At 38.2% G+C, this 15,001-nt stretch overlaps 1 protein-coding gene across 1 annotated transcript in view; it reads left to right on the top strand.

The window, feature by feature from the left end:
- Positions 1-15,001, top strand: part of LOC122815573 (protein mono-ADP-ribosyltransferase PARP12-like) — a 1,647,737-nt gene that overhangs the window by 1,189,424 nt on the left and 443,312 nt on the right. Inside the window, exon 10 of the mRNA XM_044088182.1 lies at positions 14,053-14,122. Within this exon, the coding sequence (XP_043944117.1) occupies positions 14,053-14,122 (70 nt within the window). The remainder of the gene's footprint in view (positions 1-14,052; positions 14,123-15,001) is intronic.

Below are 15,001 nucleotides of genomic sequence, written 5' to 3'. Positions count from 1 at the left end.
CTTGGCAAGGTAAAGATAGGGTGTGTGAACCACCTTACTCTCGTCTTCGGCTTTGATGACTGCCTCAAAGAAGTCGATCAGGTTCAGAAGGCATGATATGTCTTTCACAAACTCGAATTGGGTAGGGTCCAGAGTTTGGAGGTTACCAATGTCTTTGTTTATGAGTTCCATTATGATACGTTCCATGGCCTTGCAGACCAGGCTCGTCAGGCTAATAGGGCGATAGTTAACAGGATTAGTGGTGGCCCCCCCCGTTGTGGAGTGGGATAACTGTTGTTGTGTGCCATTTAGTGGGCACAAAGCCTGACATGAGACTATGATTGAACATGGTGCTTAGGTGGGGAACCAGTTCATTCTGAAGTTCGTGTAAAACACAGCCTGGCATGTTGTCCAGTCCCATGGATGCTGTGTTTTTGGTTTTAGAGAGTGCAGTTTTTACCTGCATAGATGTGATTACAGGGACTCTTCATTCTTCCTGTATAGATATGGGCCCTTTAGGGAGTGAGAGGGGAGTAAAGGTAGCACTGAACTTATCTGCCAGGTTGGCAATATCAGTTGGTTCTGTAATTTTCATGCGGTTGTGCTGTATCTCAGAGCAGATCTGGGTGTTGCCACTGAGAATCTTGAAATAGCTATAGAATGCTTTGTGGTTGCCCTTAGAATCAGTGGCAATTTTGTTTTCATAGCTAGGTTTGGAGGATCTTTTAAGGGATCTCAGCTTCTTACTGAGGCTAACCAGGAAGCTCCTCCACTCATGGAATTTTACTCTCTTTTGCAACAGTTTCTTCCTTCTGTTGTAGAGATTGTTTATGAAAGGGAACCATTAGATTAGCTTCCTTTTTTTGGAGGATAGCGTCTTGGTTCTGTTTTGGATAGCATGATCCATGCACTCGTGTAAGTGCTTATAGAGTGCATTTGTGTAGGATTCAGCAGTCGTAACTGTATTGTCCATCTGCATGGGTCTCATGAAGTTCTCCACTTTTTATTTATTTATTTATTTTATTTAACATTTGTTGACCGGGAAAGTCCGACTAGGATCCACAGAGCCTGTTTTCAGTGGAGGCCCGGGGAGAAATGCTCCAGATGCATGTCTTTGGAATGTGGGAGGAAACCGGAGTACCCCACGCAAATACAGGGAGAACATGCAAACTCCACACAGAAGGCACCCCAGCCGAGAATCGAACCGGAGAACCTCTTGCTGTGAGGCAACAACATTAACCGCTGCACCACTGCGCCGCACTTCTGTCTTAAGAAGCATGAAGTTGGCTTTGGAGAAATTATTTACCATGGTTTCCTTAATAGTGGGTATGGGATCCGGATATGTAGGATGATTAGCTTATGGTCAGATCGGACCAACAAGGAGTTGACTTCAGGTGTGGAACACCGGTCACTCATGTTGGTAATGACTAAGTTTAGGATATTGTTGCCCCTGGTGGAGGTGTGGATAAGTTGATCCAGAGCATTGGAATTTATGAATTCCAGAAAACATTGAACAAAGGAGTTGGTACATGAGCAGTTTTCCCAGTTAATGGTGGTTTAGTTGAAACTGCCCATTATTAGGGTGCTTGGTTAAACCCTAACATTTTTCCGTTATATCAAGAAAAGAGGAATGGGAATCCTGGGCAATGGTGGGGGATCTGTAACAAGCTACAATTTGGATTGCAGTTTTGTCCAGAGTTAGTTGCACTTGGATAACCTCGGATGCATTATGCTGCGCAACTAGCCTGGAGGTGTGGATATCCTTAATGAATATGGACACACCTCCACCTTTGGTGTTCTGGTCCAGGTTAGATGGACGAAAAGTGTGGTATGAGTTATAACCTGATAATGCAGGGGTGCTCTCTAGATCCATGAACCAGGTCTCAGTCACTGCACAGATATCGATGTTCTCCATTTTAAGGAGTGCCTCGAGTGAGTGCATTTTGAGATTTAGACTTCTAGCATTGAGTAGCAATACCCTCAGTTTTTGCTTGCCTGTTCCTGTTATGGTGGTGAATTTGTCATTTGAACTTTGCCTAAAAAAGGCAGTATAGGGGCAGCAAGACCCTTAGCCAATATCCGGAATCCAGATGCAAGCCATCTCTGGCAAAGCATCTTGGTCTGTTGACCATGTCATCACAGGCAGAAAGATACTGGATCCCCTTAGAATGACACCAGAACCTTAGCCAATTGTTGAAGTCAATCATTTTGTCCTTGTACTGTGGTATCATTCTGGGCAATGGCAGGATGCTACTTAGGGCTAGGGTCATACCTGCCTGGGCTACAAGATCGGAGAGCTCATGTCCAGGGAGGTACGTCTCAGGTCGTTCACACCAACATGGACAATGACAGAGTCATATTTGTACTTGTCGAGTGACCTGAGTGCATGGGTTATGTGGTGGATCCTGGCACCCAACAAGCAGCTGGCAGTAACCTTCTCCTTGTTTAGCCTTGTGAGTGGGACATCAGTGTGGCTGACTATAGAGTCACCTGTAACTAGTGTGTTGGGTGCATTGTTTTGCCTTATGGGCTGTGGTTTATTGGTACACTGAATCTGTGGGCTATGTGTCATTTGCATTGTGTTGGGGGGTGGAGGTTGCTTGCGTTTCTGCTTTGAAGGTCTCTGTTGGTTGAGCAGATTATTATTGAGAGCCTCCACAAATGTTTTTGTGTTTCTATGTGTGGATTTTGGTGGTGTAGGTTTAGTTGGACTATGTGATGAGTGTGGTGTGGTACAAGTGTTTACCTTCTCCTCTTGAGTGTCAAGTTCAGTCTTGGTTGTAGAGAGCTTTACCTCCATACCTCCACTTTGGCTAGATAAGTGCATCTCTCACAGGTTGTGGTGTTGGGTGGTAGGAGGAGAGAGTTGTCTGTGTACATGAGGCAATTGCTACATTGCCCCAAGGGGTCTACTTTAATGAAATGAAATCGGAATCCGTTGAATACAAATCCGTCAACACATAAACAGCGAAACGCAGAAACATCGAACACACTAAATAGCGAAATCGGAAATGTCGAATTGTCATAGTTAGCCCATCTGCGGTATAGCTCCGTAAGCTAAGTGTGCGATAGTTACTGACCTTAGGGTTAGGGTGCGGGTTAAGATAAGTGCATAGATAGGTAATGTATGTAAGGTTTAGTGTAGGGTTTTGTTAAGTGTATGTGTGTGGAATATTTACTTTGTGTGGGTATAGTTCTCTAGGGAAAGAGTGCGGTAGTTACGGACCTTAGGGTTAGGGAGGGGTTAAGGGTAGTGCATAGATAGTTGTATATATGTGGTTTAGTGCAGGGTTACAAGTGGGGTTTTGGTGCTTTCATTTAGGGTTAATAGTAGGGTTTTGGTTAGTGTATGTATGTGTTTTTTGTTGTTGTGTTTGCGTAGGTAATATGTTACGGGCAGTGGGGTTGGCCGACTATTGCGGTTTCGATGTTTAAACTTCGCGGCTTTGCATGATCGACGTTATCGCATTTCACTGTTTATGCATCAACGGATTTGTGGTTCGACGGATTCCGCTTTCACTTAATTAAAGTAGACCCTGCCCCAAGATGCCCAGATTTATCAGATAAACAGGAGAGAACACTGGGAGCTGACCCTTGGACATGCCTGAATAAAAAACTACTTTTCTCTAGACAAGTGAGGAAAGTGAGTATAAGAACTGTGAGGAAAGTAAGTACAAAAATTGCTTTCCTCTAGGTAAAGGGGAAGGTTGAGTGCTGTAGTAATTTGTAGCTTATTTAGTGCTAACAACAAGTTCTGAACAAGTGCTGAGCACGAATAAACAAATTCAAGTGCTAAAACTAAGAATCTGAACCTGGGGATTTTGTGGTAGATAGGCTACCTAGTGCTAACCACTCCCACTGATAAGCTAGAATGCTTCCCTCCAACATAGAAAGGCTTGGGGGGCTCAGAAGCTTAGAAACAGTCCTGGATACACCAAATCTATATGTGGACTAGACTAGTTACAGGAAAGGTGGGAAACAAGCGCAAACATGGGATTTAAACCAGAAAGTTAAAAGAGATGGAAAAACTGCCCAAACGGCCAATAAAGCACAATTTCTGGGCCAGAAACCAGTCTTGTGGTAGATAGGCTATGTAGTGCTTACCACTCCCACTGATAAGCTACAAGGCTTCTCTCCAACACAGAAAGGCTTGGGGGGCTCAGAAGCTTACAAACCATCCTGGATGCAGCAAATTTGTATCTGGACTAGACTAGTTACAGGAAAGGTGGGAAACAAGGGCAAATGCAGGCTTTTGAACCAGAAAGTTGAAAGAGATGGAAAAACTGCCCAAACGACCAATAAACTACAATTTCTGGCCAGAAATCACTCTTTTGGTAGATAGGCTACCTAGTGCTAACCACTCCCACTGATAAGCTAGAAGGCTTCCCTCCAACACAGAAAGGCTTTGGGGGCTCAGATGCTTACAAACAGTCCTGGTTACAGCAAATCTGTATCTGGACAAGACTAGTTACAGGAAAGGCAGGAAACAAGCTTATAATTTTTTTTTGTAAAGTGGAAAGGGAGAAAAGAGAAACAGAAGATAATTCAAAATTAAGGACCTAAGTGGCTTACCCTTCACAAATGTTCTCTCTCTATTAGGTAGAATGAGCTAGTGACACTAGACTAGAATAGAGCTGGGATGGAGCTGAACATATGGGACTGGTAGGAATGTTTGAAGTCAAAATATGATCTCACTGTACTCGGTTAAGTGAGCAAATGAGATAGACCCAGGAGGAGTGTTCAAACACACATTTACAGGAGGGGCAGGCAATTCCAAAGCCACCAAGATTAATACCAAAACAAGAACAGGGAGGGCAGGTGGGAAACTAACTGCAGAGATCTCTCAGAGACCATAGTATTCTATTAAATTAAATAGAAAAATAAATAACTACAGAGAGACACAGACCACAATATTCAATGAACCAATTAAATAGACAGAAAAATAAAATAGCAGAAGCCAAACAACTCAGATATTGAGCAGTAATAAATTCAAAGATATGTGACTAACACCTATAAATACAAGTAAACCCTCTAGGCTAAGAGTTTAACACTGAATATCAATGAAGTGAAACACAATAGCCCCCACTTACTGCAGAGAGAGAGAGAGAGACCACAGTATTCTATGAAACAATTAAATAGAAAAATAAATAATTACAGAGAGACACAGACCACAATATTCAATGAAACAATTAAATAGACAGAAAAATAAAATTCAGCACAATCTTTAACACTGCAAATTTGTACTTAACTCAGCTAGTAATGCAGTTGATTGTAGGTATGAAGCAGAAGACAAACAACTCAGATATTGAGCAGTAATAAATTCAAAGATATGTGACTAACACTTATAAATACAGAGACACCATCTAGGCTAAGAGTTTAACACTGCATATCAATGAAGTGAAAAACAATAGCCTCCACTTACTGCAGGGAGAGAGAGAGAGAGAGAGAGAACACAGTATTCTATGAAACAGTTAAATAGAAAAATAAATAACTACAGAGAAACACAGACCACAGTATTCAATGAAACAATTAAATAGACACAAAAATAAAATGCAGTTCAATCTTTAACACTGCAAGTTTCTACTTAACTAAGCTAGTAATGCAGTTGATTCTAGGCATGTAGCAGAAGCCAAACAACTTAGATATTGAGCAATAATAAATTCAAAGATATGTGACTAACACTTATAAATACAGAGAAACCCTCTAGGCTTAGAGTTTAACACTGAATATCAATGAAGCGAAACACAACTGTCCCCACTTACTGCAGAGAGAGAGAGAGAGGCCACAGCATTCTATGAAACAATTACATAGAAAAATAAATAACTGCAGAGAGACACATACCACAATATTCAATGAAACAATTAGACAGAAAAATAAAATGCAGTACAATCTTTGACACTACAAGTTTGTACTTAACTCAGTTAGTAATGCAGTTAATTGTAGGTATGTAGCAGAAACTAAACAACTCAGATATTGAGCAGTAATAAATTCAAAGATATATGACTAACACTTATAAATACAGAGAAACCCTCTAGGCTAAGAGTTTAGCACTAAATATCAATGAAGTGAAATACATTTTTTTTAGAGTAATATTTTTAGAGTTTATAACCTAATTATTATATATTTTTTTACCAATGCTTTCACTTTATGTGATTTTACATGCCTTTTTATATATGTTAAACATTGTCACTATTCATGTTTGGAGCTTTTCTCCCCGGGCCTCTACTGAAAATGGGCATATATCCAGTTAGACTAGACCGGTCAGCAAATGTAAAATAAAATAAATAAATAAAAATAAACAATAGCACCCACTTACTGCAGAGAGAGAGGGAGACCACCGTATTCTATGAAACAATTAAATAGAAAAATAAATAACTACAGAGAGAGACAGACCACAATATTCAATGAATAAAAGAAATAGAAAAATAAAATGCAGTACAATCTTTAACACTGCAAGTTTGTACTTAACTCAGCTAGTAATGCAGTTGATTGTGGGTATGTAGCAAAAGCCAAACAACTCAGATATTGAGCAGTAATACATTCAAAGATATGTGACTAACACTTATAAATACAGATAAACCCTCTAGGCTAAGAGTTTAACACTGAATATCAATGAAGTGAAACACAATAGCACCCACTTACTACAGTGAGAGAGAGAGAGAGAGAGAGACCACAATATTCTATGCAACAATTAAATAGAAAAAATAAATAACTACAGAGACACACAGACCACAATATTCAATGGAGCAATTAAATAGGGAGAAAAACAAAATGCAGTGCAATCTTTAACACTGCAAGTTTGTACTTAACTGAGCTAGTAATGCAGTTGATTGTAGGTATGTGGCAGAAGCCAAACAACTCAGATATTGAGCAGATATTGGGCTAATGAGAAGCTGTCAACAGCTTTTTTTTCTACATATAGTTATTGTATATAGTTCTTCTGGATTTAGATAACGTAATCATTCAGTAAGACAGTCACAAACTATTAACAGACTACTGCATGTATAATTTTATGTAACATGGATACTGACTGTTATGCTATAGACCTATATATGTTATTCCAAATTCAGTCTGCTTTTTCTCTACATAATGTATATGTTATCCCTATCTGTGTTCACTAGAACCTGACTGTCAGTCTTATTTAAACTCTTTATGCAATTGTTTTAACCTTAGTGTATTGTGTAAATGTACATATTCAAACTGCATTGTTTTCATACTTGCTTTGTTTGTAGAATAATTGCTGCTTTTCACCTCGGGTCTCCACTGAAAATGGACCTTTTGGCTCAGTTGGACTAACCTGGTTAATGTACAACAAATAAATAAATAAATGACACATTTCTCCCAGTGACCCCTTCATTAGTTTGTTCATCTCTCTGCACAAGCTCTTCACTGACACCAGATTGAACATTTCTCTCAACGATCCCTTCAGTAATTTCTCCATGTATTTCCAAGCATTTCACTGACACCAAAAAGAACATTTCTCTCAAACAATCCCTTGTGTAGTTTATCCATGTCTGCCCAAACATCACTGACACCAAATGAAACAATTCCTCAAAGATGCCTACACATAACAAATTAATACTTTCCCCAAATGAACCCTTTTGAAGTTTGTTCTTTATTGCTGAAGAAATTCACTGGCACCAAATAAAACATTTCCCAAGGTCATAATTTCAGTAGCATGTCTACATCTGCAGCAGCATTTCACTGACTCCAAATGAAATATTCTCCCAGTGATCCCTACAGTAGTTTGTGCATGTCTGCATAAGCACCTCACCGACACCAAATGAAACATTTCCCCCTGTGATCCCTTGAGCAGTTTGCCCATGTCTGTTTAAACAGTTCACTGTCAACTAATGGAACATTTTCCCAGACAATCCCTGGACAATCACTTTTACTGACACAATGTTAAGCATTTCCCCTAGCAGCTCCTGCAGTAGTTTTTCCATGTATGCACAAACACTTCATTGACACCATATGCAACATTTCCCACAGCTATCCCTTCAGCAGATTTTCCATGTCTACACAAACACTTTACTGACACTAAATGAAGCATTTCCCCCTAGTGACACCTTCAGTAATTGTCCATGTCTGATTTATCACTTTGAAATCAAAATGAAACATTTCAGCCAATGATTCCCTTCAATACTTTGTCCATATATGCTCAAACACTTCACTGTCACCAACTGAAACATTTTCCCAACAGTCCCTTCACTAGTTGGCTGATGTCTGCACACCCACTTCACCAACAACAGATGAACCATCTCCCTCAATGATTGCATCAGCAGATTCTCCATGTATTCCCAACCACTTCCCTGGCATCAAAATGAAACATTTCCCCAACGACCACTTCAGTAGTTTGTTCATGTCTGCACAAGCACTTCACTGACATCAAATGAAACATTTCCCAAAACATCACTTTAGTATTCTGTTCATGTCTAACAAGTACTGTTACTGACAGCAAAGGAATCATTTCCCTCCCCATGAGAGTGACAGTCTATTCCATGGTTTCGCCAGAAATGGTGCGTCTGTCCTGGGGAAAACAAGCAACAATGCCAGTAATACTACCAGTCTACAAAAGTTAATTTTTGACAGAAAAAAACACAGTAAAAATCACTTTCAAACACTGTGGTAGCCCCACAACCTTAAAATAAACACAATTTCTCTACAGAAAAATGTTCAGCTGGATAACAGTACTTTTAAACTGACAGAAACGAGTGTTCTTTTTAAAAGTACTCTACAGTCTCCAGACCTTTCATTGAAACACAAAACTCCTAGCTTTAAAATAATGTTTTTGAAGAGGAAAGTAATAAAACATCAGTAAAAAATAAGAAATGGAAGTTCTTTTTCTCAAAGTGAACTTATCTGCCCAGCTAAGGATCCTCAAAAGTCTAAGAGGAGCGAACTTTTCAGCAGTAGTAAAGCCCTGAAGGGCTTTGCACTCAAACTTGTCTTTTAGTCAGCTCAGCTTGAGCTGCTTGACAGTTTGGGCATGAGGAAGGTGCTCTGTAGCTTTGGAAGCTGGCTGGCTGTTACATCCTTTGCAGGATATAACATATATATCTTAGACTGCTAAAGCAGTGATCAATATGAAAAACATCCAATATGAGTATGTTCTTACCTAGCTTCCACTGAGTAAAATTTCACATTGAAATTTATGATGTTAGCATATGCCACATTATGGCTGACTGGTTAGGATTTTTGCCTCAGAGTTCCAAGATTCAAGTTTTTGCTGTCTAAATATAGTCTGTTTATTATAAATGCATCTGCATGTTTTTTGTGGGTAATTTGGTTTTATTCCACCTCCCCAAAATACACAGGTTGATGTGCTACTATAAATTGCTCATGTCTCTATATTTATCTTTAATCTAAATGGACCGCTCCTTTTTGGCATTTACTTTCTCAGAAATCAAGGCCAATGTTAATGATCTCTGACTGACTAAATTTGCAGATGACTGCAAATTAGGAACTGTCATTGAATCTCACACTGACATAAATATTCTCCAGGAAGGGCTGACACAGGCAAACAACTGGTGTTAGAGCCATGGACTAAAACTAAATGCCAAGAAATGCATAATAGTATCCTTTGGGAAGTCACCCATCCCTAGTAACTATCAAATTGACAACATACCCCTTAGAGCTAACCCAGTAGTCAGGGACTTATAGATAGTAATCTAGCCTTTGATCATCGCATGTCTACAGTGGTGAAGAATAATTCTATGTTGCGCAACTTATAAACAAAGGTATGGCATCTAAGTCCAAGGATGTCATTGTTCCACTGTATTTGGCATGCATCAGCTCTGTCATTGAGTACAATGCTCCCTTTCGTATGTATCTTACCAGGCATATCCAACAACTGGAATGTCCACAGAGGTTCCTCACTAAAAGAATACAGGGCATAAGTAATATATCCTATGCAGACCACCTCAAGGCCCTGTCTCTGTATTCTGTCTCTTACAAGCTTTTGAGAGGAGATCTATGCCTGGCATATAGGTCATTGTCAGACCCCACTCTGATGGACCTCCTGCATATCCAAAAAACAAACAGTACCATAACTACCCATTCTGATAGAAATAGGACCTGCTGGTGAGATAGATATGTATCCCAGAGACTACCCCATTTATGGAACAAGATCCCCATCCATGTGAAGCAGAGTTCCTCCCTAACCCAATTCAAGTGCAACTTGGACAACTGGATGGCAAACTGGAAATTCATCCATGGTTTGGCACCTAGGTCACTAATGGAAACAAGTAATCTGTAAATGATTCATTTCACAGACCCATGCTTACACATATCAAGGGTATCTATCAGAACCTGTCAGAGATTTGGGGTGCATGGCTAGGCTTAAAAAGGTTGTGGTCATTAGCCTAGTAAATACCTATGAACCTATGAGTTTATGGAAACTTGATCATATCATCTGGACAATATGAATATATATATATATATATATATATATATATATATATATATATATATATATATATATGGGTTCATGTTAGTACATCGACAAGTCGGAAGATCGACATTCACTCCACCGACACATGAAATAATCGAAACCGCAAACACGGACATTTAACAGGTAAGAGTTTTAATTTCGCTAATCATGCCTACCATGTTTTAGTAAGTGTGGCAGTGTTATGCATGTGTGGTAGGCATGATTAGCGAAATGTAAACCTCTTACCTGTTAAATGTCCATGTTTGCGGTTTCGATTATTTCATGTGTCGGTGGAGTGAATGTCGATCTTCTGACTTGTCGATGTACTAACAGGAACCCATATATATATATATATATATATGCGTGTGTATTGAAAAATTTAAATATTGAACACAACTAGCTGATCATCAGCCAATCACAAAAAAGGCAATGCTTTCTAATTGTTCCAGGGGGGGGGGCAAGCCCCTCTACACCCCCCCATTCTCAGTGGTAATTATATATACCAACTCTGAGACTGCGTCACAGTAGGGAAAGGGTAAATTCTCCTATCCCCACTATACTGCAATCTCACACAGAAAAAAAACTGGTACACACAATAACCTAATTTTCAATCAGTTGTTCCAGCTTTTTTTCTGTTTGACAACATGAATTATCAGTCACCTGTCAGTAACTTGAGTGTGTTATTTATAAATATATATATATATATATATATATATATATATATATACATACACAGCGTACATACACACACACACACACACACACACATATATATATATATATATATATATATATATATATATATATATATACATACATACATATATATGTGTCTAGGACTATTGCACGAAGCTGCAATAGTTGAACCCAACATCACCAAACACATTTTAATGAAAGCGCTTTTACTGAAAAAGCACTTTCATTAAAATGTGTAAAAAAAATAAATAAAAAAATAAGAAAAAAGCATTTATGAAGTGGGGGCTATGCCCCCTGCACCCCCAGCCCCCACACACCCCCACACTTTAATATTCTCACTCCAAGACCGCACTACAGTGGGGTAAAGGGAATATTCCCTTATCTGCACTGTAGTACGGCCTCCACAACAGCATACTTATGTGAAAATGCTGCCTCGGTGAACTGCATTTTCGCGTATGTTCGGCCATGAGTGATTCGGGAAAAAGTGCATCAGGGATTAGTACAGAACCCATATATATATATATATATATATATATATATATATATATATATATATATATATATATATATTTATTTATATATATTTATAGATGGTCTTTTCAGAAATTCAAACTGTGTATGGTCGAGACCATATGACTAATTTTCTTAAAAGCTGAATTGCTTGTATTGAGATCACAGGATTGGGGAATTTACTCTTTCCCCCACTGTAGTCGATTTCAGAGTTAGCATATATAAGAAGCAGGAGGTATGGGAGCGGTGCATGGGGGTTGCTCCCTGCAAAACACAAATTTTTGTTGTTTTTTTTTTTACTTTTCAGTGTTGCAAAAAGTTGATCCTCTGGTCTTGATCATATGCAGTTCGGCATTTTGTAACATTGATGTTTTAACATAGATCCACAGATCTGCACACACATATGTGTGTATATGTATGTGTGTGTTTGTATGTGTGTGTGTGTGTGTGTGTGTGTGTGTGTGTGTGTGTGTGTGTGTGTGTGTGTGTGTTTGTGTGTGTGTGTGTGAGTGTGTTTGTGTGTGTCTACCTTGTTTAATCGAAATTACATTTACCCAAATATGTAATTGCTGAGACCACTTAATTGAACGCAGTAATCATCAAAGCTACGAATCTCTGGACTTTTTCATTGGGAAACAAACCACTTGGGCACCACAGTGAAGTTTGCCCCTTTCCCCAGTGTAGTGCAATCTCAGAGCTGGTATATTTAGTTAGGGGGTGTGGGAGGTGCAACCCCCCACATGGGGGTTGTGGAGGGCAAAGCCTCCCACTTGGGTGGGTTTAATTTATGCCCATTTTGTTATTTTGTTCTGGTGGCCAAGTGGTTTGTTTCCCGATAAAAAAGTCTGGTGATTCATAACTTAGATGATTACAGCATTCAATGAAGTGGTCTCGGCGAATAAAGATTCGGGTTAATGTAATTTCGATTAAACACAGACCCCTATACATATATATATATATATATATATATATATATATATATATATATAGATATATAGATATATAGATATATACGTCTATACACAGACATATACACATATAAACGGTAGGCATTTTAAAGCTGTTTTGAACAAGTAACTCTTTAATAAGTGCTGGATTTCTCAACTCACATAAATGTGAGTGGTGCTAGTTATGTGTTGTTTCCCTTTGTTCACAGTTTTGTAACCTTGAAGATAATGTGTATAAGTAAAGAGATGTGGAGGCAAAGTTCCTGTGTCAGGGGGGATACATTTATTTATTTAATTTATTTGCTTTTGTTTATTTAAACTCTGACTGGACCAACACGGCTCGCTTTCAGCAGGAGCCCACTGAGGAAATTTCCAGTTACATTAGATAAATACCTACCAAAATCACAAAATTTTAACACTCTAGTTACAATATTTTCAACTTGTAATGCAGATAACATTCTAAGGAGTATCATTTTCAATTTCAGTACAAGAATAAGAAAGCTTGATATATATATATATATATATATATATATATATATATATATATATACACACACACATATATACATACATGTATAGCAATCAGACAGAATATTGGTGGAGAAAATGTGAAAGTTTACCATTTAGACTGAGAATTTAATGTGGTTGTTGCAGCATTTTCTTTTTATTTAGTAGTATGTTTCTAGAGTGGTAGTTATTTTACTTTTTGTATGAGTTATTTTTGAATGCTAGTTTCATTTAGAATGTTTTTTGTTTGTGGTTTTATTGTTTTTTTTTTTATTTAGAATGATCAAAAAAGCAAATCTGTTCTGTTTGCTTTTGCAATCAGGAGTGATTTGCAGTTTTGTTTTTTCAGTTGTTTGTATTTCCGTTAAATAGCAGTAATGAAGTATGTTTTCATGGTTACACTTGCACACACACACACACACATGTACTCCTTGTTAATTTGGCAATGAATTAATGAAAAGCTCAGGAAGACCAGTTCACTTACCTGGTTAACAAAACATTTTTTAAGCTAAACAAATGAATCCCATTTTGACTTGTTAAACCATTTGAAAACCAAAGGATTGTGCACAGCTTTTTGGCAACAGTGCTGCAAATATTTTTGACTGGATCAGGTGGTAATTATTGTTTCTGTTATTATTATGATTGTTATTATTGTTGTTGATTTTAATTTTACTGTTATTATTACTACTACCCAAACTAACATACCCCCCACATAACCTGAACCCCCACCTAATAAATGCCCATGATACATAAGGACTAAGTTGGGTTGGTTTGCATGGCTAGGCTTATAAAGGCCCTGGTGGTGGTTATTAACCTGGTATATACCTATGGACTACTAATAGTATTAATGCTATTGTTTGTGACTGAATTTTTAAACTGTGAGTTCACTACAGCACTTTACTGCATACAGTAATAAAACTGAATGCCCACTGCAGCAGCACAGTATGTAGCTACTGATTTATTTATTTACTTATTTTTCAGAAGATCCACTCAGATGAAGAATGTGCCTTCCAACTGGGACAAATCGGCACTGCCAGAAGTAGGATACGAGGTACTTGTTTGTTTTCTTTGTTCACATTGTAGTAATTTAAGGAAGTCTGGACACATTGGGGAGGATAGTTTCAGAGCAAATTAATTAATTCATAAGTGAATGAAATGCTTAATTAGATATCTGGAAATCACTTTGTTGAATATATAACACGTGTGTCAATGAATTTGGGAGTCAAAGAACAAAGTACAGAGTTAGCAATGATCAGTAATATAGAAAGTCTTTTCAATGGTTTAATCAGACAAGTAAAAAGTATTATTCACTGCAGCATAACTAGATAAGCTCCTGAAAAGGAATAGTCTTACAGGGTTAGGAGTAAACTAGAGAAGAAAAAAGTTAACTCGGTACAGCATTGTTGATTTAGTTTGATGGCATCCTAGACCTCATGAAGCTTACACACACAAACACACATGCACACCGTGCCTCTCAACTGTACAGATTTTCACAGAATGCCCAGATTTTTGCCTCATATTTTGGTCTGTTTGTTATAAAATTACATTTTTCTGGCAAGTCATTGAGGACTTAAGTCAGAAAATAATGGCAGACATTTGAGTTTCAGACTTCACACACTTAGAAAATTCATGCTATTGCAAAACCTGTAATTCTACCAACTTTCTAAGTTTGTAAGAGCAATATTTTAAAAATGTCACTATTTTTGGGCCTTTGTTCCCCCATTAGTTATGGCTCTGTCCAGATTTCTTGCTCTTAGAAGTTGAGAGGTGATGAACACACTCACACATCCCTTATACATATGTGTATGCATACATTCATAAACATGTTTGTCCGTAAAAAAAAAAAAAAAATCGGGATATGACCCGTTGAATGCCTTCAGCTTTTCCAAGAACAGCATACCTGGACCCCAGTGTCTTTCCAAATTTCTGG

The sequence above is a fragment of the Protopterus annectens genome, chromosome 11.part0 (assembly GCF_019279795.1).
Source record: "Protopterus annectens isolate FY-2018-M chromosome 11.part0, PAN1.0, whole genome shotgun sequence".
NCBI lineage: Eukaryota > Metazoa > Chordata > Ceratodontiformes > Protopteridae > Protopterus > Protopterus annectens.
Note: the sequence above shows the minus strand (reverse complement) of the source record. Positions and strands in the feature narration are given on the sequence as shown.